The following is a 16,227-nucleotide window of genomic DNA, read 5'->3' on the forward strand; positions in this document are numbered from 1 at the left end:
TAGAAGCCTAGGTGTATTTGTGAATCTCTCTGAGCCTCAGTTTCCACATCTGTAAAATGGAGATAGTGACATCTTCCCCTAAAGGGCTCTTGCATGAAATGTGATGACATAGGCCCTCCAGGGGCCTCTCATAGGGTGTTTCCAGGGGTCCCGGCAGCAGAGTGGGGTCCAGGGTCTTTCACTCACCATTCCACTCCCGGGTCACGGTCTTCACTGTGAGTACTGACTCTGCTCCATCAGCATACCTCTTCGTGGTATAAAACTTTGGGTATATTTTAATTCCAGCAGAAGTGTTCCAGTATACCTCATCATAGTTACTCACATCACTGATGCACTTTATGGAAAAGTTTTGCCCCTCAGAAACAGAAATTGGGTCCGGGGTTATTGTTAGGTTGGCTGAAAGAATGCAAACAAAACAGACAAAAGAAAAACCAACAACAGGCACAATGTTTAGTCTTGCTGGTGACATTGACACGCGAGTGAAATTTCAGACAGAGACAGAAAGTGTGGGCCGTCCTCACTCTACTTGTGTCAATGCGGGACTGGTACCTTGCTGTTCCGGGGCTTTACTGGTTTCTAGGCTGTTCCCGGTGGTGCTCTGAACTGTACTCATTTCCATCACATGCCTTAGGAGCTCGTGCACTTTCCCATTGTGGCTGGAATTATTTCCTGATGATCAGCAGGGCAAAAGGTTGCAAACTTAGGGGTGTTGACTTAACCCATGTGTTCATGAGGAATTCTTCAACAAAAATGTTAACCGGACCCTTAACAAATGTAAGAGCTTACATGAACATTCCACTGTGTTTGCCCCTGCTTCTCTCTTTCCACTCCTCTTTGAGCGTGTCATTGACATTTCAAAATGCCATTCACTTTGATCTTCCATAAGCGAACAGTTTCATGCCTTGAGCCCACTGATGCCAGCTTCCTTTTTCAATCAGTGTAAAATCTTACTCTTGGTCACAATCAAAAGAAATCAGGGCTCCCCATTGTGCCCTTTAGAAGCTGGGATCCCAACGTTCAGGTACAGGCCCTCAGTTCCATAAGCATGGATTGCTGTGTCCCTCCCCCTGCCCTCATTAGCTGTAGGGATCTCAGGTAGAGATGCCTTTCTACAGTTTGGCGGTTTCTGAGAATGGAAAGGTAGGAACCATGGATCCACGGAACCATGAATCTGTTCCTCTTGATTCTCAGGTGAGGTCCAAACTACCGGACCAGTGGTTTTCCGTGAAGTCTAAATACGTTTCTAAGACAGCCTGAACCCCACATAATCAATACAACTCCGAGTCAAAACTGGAAGTGTATAACTGCTTCCACTATAGACAATTGCAAATCATTGCTCAAAAGACCCCCGAACTCATCCATGGCAGTAATGTTTTCAGATAAACATAGTCTTGATCTTTGTAAAAATGCTAAGTCATAAGAGCAGAGAATGTGAATGAGACTAATAAGTATTGTTCATATGAACCTTTCTCCAAATTGTTCAAAGGGGTCTGATGATTGACCTAAGTAGTTTTTTGGGTTTGCGTGTGTGTGTGTGTGTGTGTGTGTGTGTTTGTGAGATGGGTGGAAAAACAAGTTTGACCGCCCCTTTTTTTGCAGATAGGGGTGAAGTTATCACGTTTTATTGCATGGGGAGAAGAAATGACACTTTTAAGAGGCTTAACTCAGTGAAAAGGCTAAAAACGACTCATGACAACTGTAAAACAACCACAAAGTATCAGATTTTTAAAGCTTTCTGCAACATCCTCTCTAGAACAGGTGGAGTGGGAGAGAAGGATGCCAGAGCAGGTGAAGGGTGGTAGGCAGTGAGCCAGGCTACTGGAAGGGAGGGAGGATAGGATTATGGGGGGAAAGGGGAAAATTAGGGGCGCTACCCTCATTAGAAATTCAGTGATTAAACAGAACTAATCCAAGCCTGAAACTGTATTCCCAGTTCACTTCCTGCTTTATCAGGACGATGCAGGCCTTGGCCTTCCCTGCAGCCATGTCTTCACAGCCCCATCCTCCTTTCTTTTAAAGACTCCATCTGAATTTATTTAGTTTTTATTTTTTTAAAATATAACTTATTGTCAAGTTAGCTAACATACGGTGTATACGGCGTGCTCTTGGTTTCGGGAGGAGATTCCCATGACTCATCGCTTACGTACGACACCCAGTGCTCATCCCAACAAGGTGCCCTCCCCAACGCCCATCACCCATTTTCCCTTCTCCCCATACCTGCCCCCCCATCAACCCTCAGTTTGTTCTCTGTATTTAAGAATCTCTTATGGTTTGCCTCCCTCCCTCTCTGTTTGAAACTGTTTTTGCCCCTTCCCTTCCCTTTCCCCATGGTCTTTGTTAAGTTTCCAAAGTTTCACTTTCACGTAAGAGTGAAAACATGACTTCATCTGCATTTAAATGGTAGGCAGGGAAATCCTCTTCTGTCTCCCATTAGTGATTTACCCCAACCACACCCCCACTACCAGGGGAGGCCCTGCTTGATTGCCCCTCGATATTCCCAGGGGATTGATGGCCCTTGGCTTGAGGTGCAAAGCCAAAGATCCTAGTGAAGGAGTCCTTACCCACAGAGGTGAATGTCACTTCTATGCTCTTACTGCCTCTGGCTCCGTGCTCGCTGATGAACTCACACACATAGGTGACCCTCGTTCCACCCAGTCTGCTTGGACACTGTCTCCCGTCGGCCTTGAGGGTGTATCTGCTGCAGCCGGAATCTGTGTCTGTTTCAGAGTTTCCTGCAGCGACACAAGCATTTTGTTTGTTTGTTTGTTTTGCTATCATCGCTGGGCGACTATTTGATTTAGGAGCAAAGAGGCCAAATCAGTGCCGAGGAGTTATTATTTAAGTCAGCTTTCTTCTTTTTGGAGAAGGAGGATTGTTACGGTGGTGACCACTTACTAGCAGGGTAGTGTTGAGAAAGTCACTAGACTGCTCTGGGCAGAGAGAGAGAAGCAAGGTGTTTGGATATGATTTCAACGGCAAGGAAAAAAGATGTCAGGTTATTTAGACTATTATTATTGAAAGGAGAAAGAAGCCTGGAGCCTGTGATATTTGTCTCATTGGAGAAATGTTTCATCATGACGTGTACCCTCTTAGGAGTCTGTATGTTTCCGTGGAAGTTACGACTTCATGCTTTCTCAGGTTACCAGCTATTTCCCCTTCAAAATACCTCCTCTGCCTGAGGCACCTGGGTGGCTCAGTTGGTTAAGCGTCTGACTTCAGCTCAGGTCACGATCTCATGGTTTGTGGGTTCGAGCCCTGTGTCCAGCTGACAGGTCGGAACCTGCTTCGGATTCCGTGTCTCCTTCTCTCTCTGTCCCTCCCTGGTTTGCACTCTCTCTCTCTCTCTCTCTCTCTCCATCTTTACTTCCTGTTAACGACTCTCTAACTCCCTCCCTCCTTCCATCCCTCTCCTCCAACCCTGCCTACCACCACATCCTCATCAGGCTTCTTCAAATGCTGTCCAATCTTCCAACAACCAAGGAAAACGATAAGCTTTCTGATAAGCTCCAGCATAAATGCATCTTTTCCAGCCTTGGTTGGATGACCACTGATGTTTGAAATACTCTGATTAATACATAACCAGCTTTCACCCCCAGTCCCCCAAATGTTCCGAACTCCAAACCGATCTCCATCTTCCCCCACTTGATTGGATTAGCTCCAAGCTCAGAGGCACAAGCATCAGCTCTAAGGCTCACCTCTCCACTTGGCCCTTGAAAACCCCCTTCTCCCAACTCTCCCAGGACCTCATTCCATCCTTTATCTTTTTCCCCCTCCCTTGTGACTTGAATTTTCCCTCCTGTTCTTTCACATCAACCCTCAGATCTATGCAAGCCCACGATTCCTATTTTAGATTCTCCATGTGGATGGCTCCTGACTCTATCTGTAAGAGAAACGCTCTTGTTGGAAACTCTAGAAACAGATTCCCAAGCATCGATTTCACATCTTAGGTACCACCAACTCAACATGTTCAGTTAAGAGCTGACCTTTCTTCTCCTGGACAAAACCTGCACATTTTCTGTTTCTTCTCTTGCCATTGGCAGCTCCCAGAATTAAAGGTCTTAAAGCCATCTTTAATTACTTGCATTTCCTCACATTCCACTCCCACTCAGTTGTAAACATCTTCTGGCTTATTCCTCTGAAACATCTCAGAACTGTCTTACATACTGCAAACATCCACAAAGTTTTGTAAAAATGGGTAGCGTCATCACCATTTAACAGATGAAAGTGCGATCAGTGAGGTGACCCGACTTGCCCGGCGTCAGGAAGAGGGCACGCGGCAGAGACGGGATTGCAGCTTTTCGGGAGTAGGTTATAATCGTCCTGGAGAGCACGGGTCATAAGGAGGATTTTTTCAGGACAGACGGCTTGGCTCAAGTTCTCCCTTTTTCTTGTACTCGATTCTGTGGGCTTTCCCACAAGCAGAGGAATCACTATTGAAAATCGGATTTGAGGGGCTCAGTCGGTTAAGCGTCCGACTTCGGCTCAGGTCATGATCTCCCGGTTTGTGAGTTTGAGCCCCACGTCGGGCTCTGTGCTGACAGCTCGGAGCCCGGAGCCTGGCTTTGGACTCTGTGTCTCCCTCTCTCTCTCTGCCCCTCTCCTGCTCATGCTCTGTCTCAAAAATAAATTTAAAAAACATGAAAAAAATTAAAAATAAAATAAAATTAAATTAAATTAAAATAAAATAAAATAAATAAATAAAATATTTGTAAAATAAATAAAATAAAAATAAAATAAAATAAAATAAAATAAAATAAAATAAAATAAAATAAAATCGGATTTGTCCATGGCATCCGTAGGAACACATAGAGAAACATGGAGGAGAAAGAGTAGTTGGTGAGATGGGGCATCCCTTGCTACTCTCGGGGAGACACAGGGCAGCACACAGAAAGCCTCCGTTTCTCGTGTGCAAAATGAGGAACTAGGCTAAAGACACGGTTCTCACTCCCCTATGCCCAACAAAAGTTCCTGCAAAATTCAAGAAAATATGCCACTCTCTGGATCCCAAACCCAGAGATCCTGACACGATTGCTCTAGGGTAGAGCCCTGACAGCTGGTCTTTTTCACAGACACCTGGGGTGACCCCACGTGCAGAGGAACGGAGAGCACAGCCACCCATGATGCTATCTGCTACTTCCAGCTGCTTCCCTACATAGGTCTTGCCTCAGACCCTGAAACCAGCCTACCTCCAGTGGCACGTCATGAAGGGACTCCAAAGCCACAAGACTGGTTTCTACTCAGTAAAGAAAAACAACCAGTCTCCCTTCTTTCTCTCTCACTGACGCCCTGTTTGGGTGCGAAAACAAAACAAAACAAAACAACACAAACAAAACACACAACCCCAAATAAAATCCATTTGGGACAGCACACAAGCACACAGAATAATATATGCTTAAACATTTCAGCAGAGCAATCAGAAGAAAAGACACAAGAAAGGGGACTGTGGAGTTTAAAGCTGTTCCCTCTAATGTCATCCAATGTCTGTCAGCCAAGAGGGAACTGGCACCCTCCTATAAAGATTCAGTTTTTTTCTAAATACTCCGCATGGTGATCGGCCACTGGATGTGGTAGGCAGGGCCACGAAGAAGTTTATGAACTCATTTGGGAATGGCTGTAACTTGTGAGCCAGGAGGGAATTAAGGCTCCCATTTTTTTTTTAATGTTCATTTATTTTTGCGAGATGGAGAGACAGAGTGCGAGCAGGGGAGGGGCAGAGACAGAGGGAGACACAGAATCGGAAGGGGGGCTCCAGGCTCCGAGCTGTCAGCCCAGAGTCCGACGCAGGGCTCGAACTCACAAGCGGCGAGATCATGACTGAGCCGAGGTTGGACGCTCAACCGACTGAGCCACCCACGCGCCCCATGGCTCCGTTGTTTTTTGTCATCACACCACATAAGAGCCACAGTGAGGCTACCAAGTCTGTTGCTCGTCACTTCCCCCAGCCTGTCAATCGGTTTCCACGCAGGCCATACAGGCAGACTAGACGCTGCACTGATAATAATAACTGTGAGTACCTTTACTATTACCAGCGGCAGGAGCAGTACTGATGCTCTTACCTCTGTACCGTTACCATTTATATCATCAGTTGCTGCCTGATGAGTTGAAAAGCTCCAAAAAGCCCTCCGTGTTCTACGAAGACCACCTTCTTAACGCTAGAAATTCTACCAGGCTGATCACTGTCTTGCTGTCTTATCCCTTGGGTTTTGAAAATGAAATGCACCTGTTTCTGACGTGAGGCAGTACTTTCAGTCCCACCTGCGTTCCAGTGAATTATTTTGCTTGCCTGTTTCCTACTGACCTTGACAGATGGGTGCTGACGACCTCGTGGAATTTGGAGAGAGAGACAGAGAGAGAGAGAAAGAGAGAGAGAACTTCAGGAGTGGGGCACGGGGAGGAAGGCAAGGTGCTGGGGGCAGAGGCTAAGTTCATCAGAGAACAGACGGTACAGGTCCCCAGGTGGCCAGCCCCGTGGCAGGAAAGCCATTGTTCTGCAGTCGGACCGGCACTGGGTATTAGGAATGTCTGAAGCAGTGGCGGCCACAGAGAGGTCCCTGTGCATCTGTACTACAGGCTTCCTGGTTCCTCTGCCAGAGGGCAAGGTTTTTCACCTCTCAGAGTTGAAAGCTTATGAAGTCAGTACCAAGGGAACTTTGCAAGGTCTTTCTCCCATCTGGCAATTCCTCCAGGGTGCCTGCCTACACCTCCTCTTCCTGAAAAATCAAGGAAGTGACTAAACGTATCATGTGTCAACATTTTCAGCAGTTACCAGATGCCTTTCCCATTCTTGGGAGTATTTAAAGTGAAATACAAATGGGGCAGGTGAAATGTGCTTTGCAAATAGATGTGCTCAGGAAAAGGTGCATGGAAATTCATCATCGTTTTGTCTTTTTTTTTATAACAATATCGTCTGGTAGCAAAGGCTTTGTAAAATAGAGCCTTGCCACGCTGATGGGTAAAACCACATTTTACTTTAATTGTTTTTTTTAGTTTAAAAAGGAATACATAAAACTGTCATTTCTTAAGGGAAGGACTGGATCTTGTTACATGAAGTTTCTAGACAACAAGCATTCTTCTGCTTCAGAACAAACTCTGCCAGATCAGCCGACTCCAGCACTGGCTCATCAGGCATGGGAAAAATAGTTTTGCCAAGGCAAACACTGGTCTTGTGAAATCAGACCTGAGGTGAATCTTTTCCTTTCTTTCTTTCTTTCTTTCTTTCTTTCTTTCTTTCTTTCTTTCTTTCTTTCTCTTTCTTTTTTTCTTTCTTTCTTTCTTTCTTTCTCTTTCCTTCTTTCTTTCTTTTCTTTCTTTCTTTCTTTCTTTCTTTCTTTCTTTCCTTTTTCTTTCTTTCTTTCTTTCTTTCTTCCTTTTCTTTCTCTTTCTTTTCTTTCTTTCTTTCTTTCTTTCTTTCTTTCTTCCTTTCTTTCCTATTGTGACAAACTTGAATAAGTCATTGTAGACCTCAATTTCCTTATTTGCAAATTGGAGGCAAAAAAAGCCAGTGTCAAGTGTGTGATCAAGGTTAAATACGATTAAAAGTGATAAGAGATTTTCAAAACTGGTTAATCATAAAGTGTTATACAAAACAGGGTCTGTGTAGGGGATCAGAAATTGACGTGGAACAATTGAGAGACACACAGGTCTACACAGAGAGATTTTAAAAAGAGAGAGAGAGACAGAATTAGGTAATACCGAAGGATCTGAATACAGAGGTGGAGGCATGAGAAGGACAGACACCAGGAGAAGAGACACAGAAAAGAGAAATTCCAAGTCAGGCTCCAAAGCAAAGCCAGTGACCTCATCCTTAGTTCTTTGCTAAGATGAAGAGGAGAAAAAGGTGGGACAGACTTTTTTACAAGTGGGAGATACTATGGTCCAAAGTCATCAGGTGTTCTCTGCCAGGATCTTGTCTACAACCCAAGCATGACAGTTATATGCATATATTTTTGGAATGTTCTAGAATAGCGAAGCTGGAGCTGGCATTAATCCTAGTACTTTTTCACAGTGTGAAGTTTGGGAAAAAACAGCCGTCTGACATTTCCTCTTCTACCCAGTGCCTCTCCCATTTTTACTTGGCCAAGAGGCAAAAGTGTATATGCAAAAGGGCATCTAACATCCTTACCTGGAATGTTTATTTTCCCCTGCTGCTTCCATTCTACCATGCTCCAATTAACGTTAATCTCACTGCAGCAGTTCAAAGATACAGGATTGTTATCACACGTCACCTTCATTTCTTCAGTTGCCAAAATTCGGATGGGTGTAACATCCATTTTTTTTCTGGACTCATATTCAAAAATATCTAATGTCAGCTTGCAAATATATTCACCTGCATAGAATATACAAATGCATTTTTTATGGCCATGTATATGTATTTCCTTAGAAGAATGATAGCCTCGTCTCGTGTGTCATGACAGTATTTCGCCAAACATCGTTTGCAAAAGCATCCAAGACTTGCTCTAAACAACCCTGAAGACACATTCAGGAAGTGCAGAAAGTCAATGCAGATCATTTCTGATGCCGCAAGTTAAATGAGTAGAGAGATGTTCTAAGGAAGGAGCAGAAATCTCAGTCTTTGCTGGTAAGAAAAAAAAATGTGTGGGGATGGAAGAGGTAGCAAGGAGAGTTAGAAGACTGTGGATGATTTGGGCATTCTATTTAACTCTGCGGCAAAATCAGAATCAATAAAGATGGAACAGGACCCGTGGGTCTGCAAACCAACTTCTCAGTCAGAGAAAAAGAGGTGCCCGCCCCCACTGCCCCATTCACATCTGGGTTACAACGGGGTTATTAAATTCTAGAATGTCAGGTTTCAAACTTCTGCTTCTGTTGTTTTGGGGGAAGGAGAGATTACAATAGAATGCAAGAAAACTGGGCAGGGGGTGATGGAGGGCGATGGTCCTGACGAGGGTGGTAGTTCACAGGTCTATACATATGTCAAAACTTGTTAAACTGTTAAACTGTACAAGTTTTGAGTATGTACAGCTTATTGTATGTCTCAACAAAGCTCTTTAAGAGTTTTTGAAAATTAAAAACAAAAGTCAGCTTTTCCTCTCACTTTCTAACTCATAAGCCCTTGGTAAATGTGGAAACCTGTTTTTGTCTCCAATGCTATCTATATTCGCTTACGCATATGCCATGGGATTCATTTTTAATTTTGAAAAGTTGAGCCTGGTGACTTCTTTTCAGAGAGGAAAACACCATATACACATTCCACGGCTTGTTTCTTTATGAGTTTTTTGTTCCTTTCCCTGCACCAGTTATTGGATGAAATCCCACCTGCGTCCCCCTGAGTGATGTTGTAAATAGTGAGGCGCGATATTGAGGTCATGTTGTTGAGCACGAAGGTGTAAACCGAGAATCTGCTTTTGTTCTGGATGTCGGAGTGCCTTTCGACATGGTGCCAGGACACGTTAGAGGACAAAACTTCAGTTTCACACATCAGAGTTACCGTGTCCCCTTCAAAAATGATTTCTGGCACGATGGTGAACTTAGTTTCATCTGGAAACCCAAAGAAAAGGTAGTAAGATGTCAAAGCAAATGAATGTAATTCACGCTACCCACCAGACGCCCCCACCACATGGGTCCATGGTGCTGTCTGGAATGAGGCAACACATCCTCCTCATTCCTTGCCCGGATTGCTGGTGTCTGAGGCCCAGAGACTTACCAGTTACCGGATACCGGGTACATGGCTTCCAGTTTGGAATCTTTGAACAATGGTAGTAATGGAAATGGTAGTAAGAACCCTCAATGGTAGTAACAGGAATTTCAAAGCTCTTTTCAATATTTCAAAGAGTCTGGTGGAAAATTGCTCGTTTGCTGCTAAAAAAGCCACCCCAGCTAATTTAAACATCAAGCTTCTTTGCTACTGACTCAATAATATCAACAGCTTCCTGCTGATAACAAATACCCCACACCACTGAATGCTCTGTCCTATGTCTTCAATGAATTATAAACAGGGAAAAAATAATTTCTTGCAATAGTCTGTTAAGATTTTTTTTTTTTAAAGACTCAATACCCACAGGCCCGTAAGAAGGAGAGCTTGTTAGACATACAGGTCCAGATTTGAATTTTGGTTCTGTGCCACACATAGCTGTGTGGCCCTAGGGAATTTACTAAGCCTCTCTGAGCCGCAGCTCCCTTGTCTGGGAAACAGTAGCAGCAAGAGCTATCATGGGAGGTGATCTGGGGGAATGGTACCTATTACTGTTTTCACAGTAAAATTCTGGAGAACGATGGCATGAAGTCATTTTACGGGTAGAAATAAAACACAACATTTACTATTTTTGTGCGTGTTTTTTATGGCTGTCCTTTGCTCACACAACATGCAGTTTATGCCCTGTAAGCCGTGTTTCGTATTCTATGTCCTTCATGAATTCCACGTGTTGAGGGAATCAGAGGGGCTGGATAAAGAAGCTGTATGAGGCCTCTTTTACACGGGCGTCAGGCTCAGGCCAGACCCTTTCCATATTGTAAACATGGGACCAAAACACCGTAAAATTAATTTGGGGAGCTATGATGTTCCAGTCAAAATATCAAGGTATCTAAATATTTCTTATCTCTTTTGTTAGGCTCCTGAATTAAATAAGATTTTAAAATATCACATTTAACTGTTAGGAAGCCAGGCCTTCTGTGAATATTTAATGTGGTGAACGGACTCTAAAGTCATACAAACTTATGTTACTTACTATGTGTTCTTGAGCACATTCTTTACCCTCTCTCAGCTTCCATTTCCTCACCTATAAAATGGAGATAATAGTACCTATCTCACAGGATATATGAAGACAAAATATGTGTAACCCTCTGGGCTTAACACAGGAAAGACACAATAACAATGTCTCTCTTCATTATCATTGTCGCCAATAATAATGATTAGTAAGACTGCCAGTAGAATGTGGTTATGTGGAATTGACCGTAAATCTATCGGCAGTGATTAAAGGAACATTCTGGTTAAGTGACCCTGCTAATTAACCAAACATTGATTATATTGAGGATTAATATACCACCAAATAAATGGAAATGTTCTGAACATTGCCCCGTGCCCTTTGCAGTTCATAAAGGTTTAAAATAAGTTCCTGATACTAACTCATTCGTTCGGCTCTTTTTCTTTCTGGTTCTGTTCCTCTCCTCTGCCTCCAAATAGAACTATAAGTTAAAAACAAACACCCAGTCACTTGACCTTCTGGATATTTATATTCTAGGTAAATACCACCAACACTATGGAAAGCAGGATGATGTCTGAGCTCTCCCGTGGAATTGCACATGACATAAGTTCGTGTTTCTTGGTCTGAGTCCGTGCACATCCCAGGATCATTCTGGATGTAAACCCTCTGTAGAAGCAGGGTCAAGTGCCGTTCGCAATGGCTTCATTGCTCTTTGGAAGACTAAGGCACAAACTCCAAAGTACCTTTGTGAACTGCATTGTCAACACCATGTTTCTGGACCGGCAGTCAGCCACTAACCAGTAAAACTCGTTTAAGTGGCTGACTAACCTCAACACAACTGAAATTTGGAGGAGAGAGTAATCATAACCAAAGCTTACCTCTGCGAGAGGCCGATATTGTCCTCGGCCCTCAGAACCATAAATACAGGGACTTGCTCAAGGCAAAACCTGTGTGGGTTGGGGGGGTGGTGTTGGGGGTCAGGCAGGGGTGGCATGGCTGGCTGCCTTCCATGGGAGTCTGAATTTTAGGCCACTCACTCCTCTTCCTTCAGTTTTCCAGTTTTCACCTGTGTTGTTGCTGCCTTATTTATTCCAATTGTTATTTTTCTTTTCTCCTTGCTTCGGTTGTAGCACTTTCTTACCACTGTGCATATCTCTTTTAACATTTTGTTTTTGAAAATGACCTGGCATCTAAAACTACCGGAGAATGTAAAGACGAGCAGTGTAAATCTGTCGTGGGGACAGCCTAACCCCTGTGCCCTGTCTCCTAGAGGCGCCTGCAACTGACCTTTCAGAGTCCTCACCGAATGGACGCAGCGTGGTTCTGAAGAGGCATAGACTTTATTCTGGAACCACGTACTAGAATTATCTAGAACATCTGCCTCCAAATTCTTGCCTGCCGAATCTCTGCCCAGCTGGCTCTCCCCTTTCTATTTCCCAAGTGACAATAGGTCCACCCACCTGGTAACACACCAGAACACAACTCTGTACCCATTTGTAAGATGGGGGAAAGCATTTAAAAATCCCAGGATTTTCACTACTGCTCTATGGGATCCAAAGCAGAGGTTCTCAAACTTTCCCACACATTAGAATCACTTGAAGGGCTTGTGGAAACACAGATCGCCCTGGTTGGTTGCGGTGGCCCTAGGAATTTGTATTTCTAACAAGTTCCAGGGGATGCTGACGCTGCTGGTTTGGGGGGGGGGGTGCATACTTCAAGAACTACTTCTCTAAAATAACAGTATCAATTGTTTAATATCAATGCATTTCATGAATGTCCCAACCCCACTCCAATGTTAGTTTGTGGATGTTTTGGGACTTTTTTTTTTTTTTTTTTTGAGAGCAAGAGAGAGAGTGGGAGACGAGCAGAGAGAGAGAGAGGGAGAGAGAGAATCCCAAGCAGGCTCCATGCTTTCAGGGCTCTGTCCTGATCACATGCACCACGAGATCATAACCTGAGCCTAAATCAAGAGTTGGCTGCTTAACTGACTGAGCCACGCAGGCGCCCGGATGATGTGGGACTTCCGATTATGTGTTTATTTTTTTATTTTTAATTTTTTTTTAACATTTATTTATTTTTGAGAGACAGAGCATGAGTAGGGGAGGGGCAGAGAGAGAGAGAGGGAGAGACAGCATCTCAAGCAGGCTCTGGGCTCCGAGCTGTCAGCGCAGAGCCCGACGCGGGGCTCGAACTCACAGACCGTGAGATCATGACCTGAGCCGAAGTGGGACACCCAACCGACTGAGCCACCCAGGCACCCCCAGACTTCTGACTAAAAACGAAACGAAACGAAACAAAGCTCTCCATCGACCCAGATGGCTCTGGGACCCTCTTGCAAAATCTCTCCCCCCTGCAACCCCTTTCCCAACTGCAGTGACATTAGCCTGGTTGACAGGATCTGTAACGGTGCCTCAGATGGGAAGCCTCTGTGCCAGGAACCAGACAGCCTCTCCCCATGGAGGGCACTGTAATGTAATTTCCTGGTTTTAAGCATAATGATAAATACCATTGCTATAGCTAAATAGAATCCACGTATAGGAAAAACATGGAGATGTCCTACTTACTGCTAGTAACTACTTGAAAGGAATTGTAGTCCATTTTGTAGGTCTGATTAAGGTTCCGCATTACTTGATCATTTGCTTTACGCATCAATTCAGGTGATGGTGTTGTAGTCTTGACCTCGTATGTCACAACCACACTTCCGGGCCTGGATGGAGACCACTCGGTTCAGTAAGGCAGTAACTGACCTGGAAGAGTCTAGATCCTTATGGTTTATTTACATGGGAAAACAAAATGGCAAGCACAGCCTGGGTACTTTTTATCTTCAAAGGTTCACTCAAATCAACCCGGTTTCAGGCTCTAGCTGAAAGCCTGCGACAAAGGCTTGCACACTCAAATGTCTGCAGGCAGGTAACGTAAGTGAGCAAAACGGCTGGACGGGAATGAGTGAAGTGAATCACACAAGTTGGTCATAGGGTCACAGCCACAGTGCAGAGACTGTTGTCACACAGCCATGCTGGCCCGAGGTTACCAGATATGCTGAATGTCAACTGAAGCAGAATCCCGAATGTTTCTGTGAACATTCTTCGTTGTTAAAATTGGCATCTAACTTTTTGAAACACTGTGCATACCTCCTTAGGGCTGCCGTGGAGCCCAACTCCAGGCGGAGCCATTTACACAGCAGCGTGCAACTCTGTGCCCGTGGCTGGCTGGACAACTTTTCTTGAATAAAGGCATCACGCATGACATTCTTTCACTTTTATATTTTGGAACTCCCTAGTCTGTGGACTTATCCCTTATCTGTTTGCAAAACTCCTGCAGGCACAGAATAAACAGAAGTCTTGGGCTCATTTTCCATTTAAGCAGGTGTATCTGTGAGGAGTGAGTTTCCGTTCTCAGTATTGCGTCCCTCTTTGCGCCCTACCAATCGAGCATTGTCTCCACTTCTACCAAACTGCTCTAGATGATGCCCCTCTAATGGGTTGTTTCTTCTTCACTAACGTAGTGGTCTCTGCCGTTGGGCAGGAATGACCCGATTACAGCTTCTTACCTGAACCCTGTCACAGTCACCAATTTGAAGCCCGGTAAAATACTGTAACCTTTCCAGAACTGGAAAACAAAGAAAGACAAGTGTCATGTATCAAGGTCCAGTGAGAGATAAGTCAAAAGGTTGAAAGCAGAGAAAAAGCACATTATTTTTTCTTATCATCCCAGGTAAAACTTTCTCCTGTATATTTTGTTAAGGTTAACGCTGACAGAACTTTGAAGAAGTAATTCCTCTTGACCTATGTCAGCCTGGGTTCTCCAAGAAGCAAACAGACACCAGATTTAATGTGCCAAAAATCTCGCTCAGGGAAATGCCTGGCAGAGAAAATGGGGAGGTTTCTCTGAATACCCACCCCAGGGAATTCATTTTGATTCAAGTCACATTTACCAGTAGATGCAACATGCAAAGCACTGTGGGTGCAGAGCACCGTGCCAGGAAGCTGGGTTGGTAGGATCCAAAGATGAATATGGAACTCTCTCTTCCCTCAAAAGCATATAATTGAGGGTGCAGCGTGTGCGGAAGGTTCTCACGCTGTGTAGCGCTATCACATGCCAGATAGGCACATCAGATGTCCAAGAGCCCTTCGGCGCTGCAGCATGGCACCCACAGAAAATGAAACCTCATTCATGTGGCTTCCAAGGGTAAGCAGAGGCTGCTCCTGGCCTGAGGCAGGGGCTTGGCTGCCCAGAGAGTTAAGGGAAGTCATTATCTCAGCCCCCCTGTAATAATTTGTACCACACCAACTGGGACGCTCTATCGCAAATGAGTTCACTCAAGCAAAGCCTTTAGGTTCAGATGAATTAATCCAGTGTAAATCACTTAGAGTAGTGTCTGGCACTCAGTTAATACTCCGGGAATATTCTCTATTTTTATATGAGTAAATTGAAATCTGTCTTAAGTGAGAATGCCTCATGACCTTTAATGTGGAATGATTTGAAACCACGGTGCCAGCCTTGGGCTGATCTACCCAAAAGACGTTAGGGCTTCATCCGTGAAGTGTGGGAAGACAAATAGAAACGCGCCACCAGGTGCTTCTAGACCTGAATGGGATTCAGTGGGTTGATGACACCAAGTCTCCTCTGAATCAATTCTACCCTGGGAGGAAGTTCCACCTATAGGTCGAGATGACGTAAAATCATCCCCTGCACACTGTTGGATTTGAACACTCCGTAATTCATCATCCCAGATATCTAGGAATATTTTTGATGCCCATATTCATAAACTCTGACAGAATTTATCCTTGGTGAATGCAACAGATTCAGTCCAGCCCAAAGAACTTGTTGGCTAAGAGGTTCTTGGGGTCAAAACCTACCGCTGTTTCCAAGTCAGTCTTGTAGGACCTATAGAGAGCAGAGGAAGAGTTCTTGAGGTCTTGTTGAAAGCCCACATTGAGTCGGACTGACATTCTTAGGGTAACATCTGCTGAAATAATCACAGGGTAGTATTTCAAAATCTCATGTTAGTGTTTGAATACACACAGGACCGAGAAACATTTGCTTGAGTTGATATCGGTCACTCAACAAACAAACAAACAAACACTTAATCAACAGTTACTTACCTCCCTGGAGCTGGCAAAAAGGTCCCTTGGGAGGTAGTCCTTTAAGGCAACTGCAACGATGCCCTGCAGGGAAGCCATCATGCTCTTGACAAGTGAGATTGTGGAGACACCTTTCTTGAGGCCACCTATAGCCTATCTCACACGAGCACCAGATTTCATTTCCGGTAGGTCTGCAGACTATCAACAACCAGAACAGTGAGAAGAGAGAAGGTGCTCGCCACCTTTACATGTATAGACTGTAAGTATTTATACTCTGTAGAAAATTCTAACTTGACTCCACATTGCCCTTTGGGAAGTTCAACAGTACTACGTGAGATTCGTGTGATTCCCGTACACATCACCACGCTATTAGGTATGGCCGTCTGAAGGATGACTGCTCTGACTGTTACAGCGGATGCCTACAATAATAATGTGATAGACAGATTTCTGGACACAAAGTGTATGGTAGCCAGCTTCCAAGG

The 16,227-nt window shown here is 44.4% G+C and overlaps 1 protein-coding gene across 5 annotated transcripts in view; it reads right to left on the bottom strand.

The window, feature by feature from the left end:
• ADGRF5 (adhesion G protein-coupled receptor F5) overlaps positions 1-16,227 on the bottom strand; it is a 98,195-nt gene that overhangs the window by 17,579 nt on the left and 64,389 nt on the right. For 2 of the 5 annotated variants that reach the window (XM_007085097.3, XM_007085096.3), the window contains exons 5-13: positions 15,767-15,943; positions 15,521-15,630; positions 14,212-14,270; positions 13,226-13,368; positions 9,277-9,498; positions 8,123-8,326; positions 2,562-2,732; positions 550-669; positions 187-396 (exon numbers count right to left, since the gene is read on the bottom strand). In XM_007085097.3, coding sequence (XP_007085159.2) covers positions 187-396; positions 550-669; positions 2,562-2,732; positions 8,123-8,326; positions 9,277-9,498; positions 13,226-13,368; positions 14,212-14,270; positions 15,521-15,630; positions 15,767-15,943 — 1,416 coding nt within the window. The remainder of the gene's footprint in view (positions 1-186; positions 397-549; positions 670-2,561; positions 2,733-8,122; positions 8,327-9,276; positions 9,499-13,225; positions 13,369-14,211; positions 14,271-15,520; positions 15,631-15,766; positions 15,944-16,227) is intronic. The other 3 variants (XM_042986514.1, XM_042986517.1, XM_042986516.1) reach the window with 3 other exon arrangements.

This window comes from Panthera tigris, chromosome B2 (assembly GCF_018350195.1).
Source record: "Panthera tigris isolate Pti1 chromosome B2, P.tigris_Pti1_mat1.1, whole genome shotgun sequence".
NCBI classification, from domain to species: domain Eukaryota; kingdom Metazoa; phylum Chordata; class Mammalia; order Carnivora; family Felidae; genus Panthera; species Panthera tigris.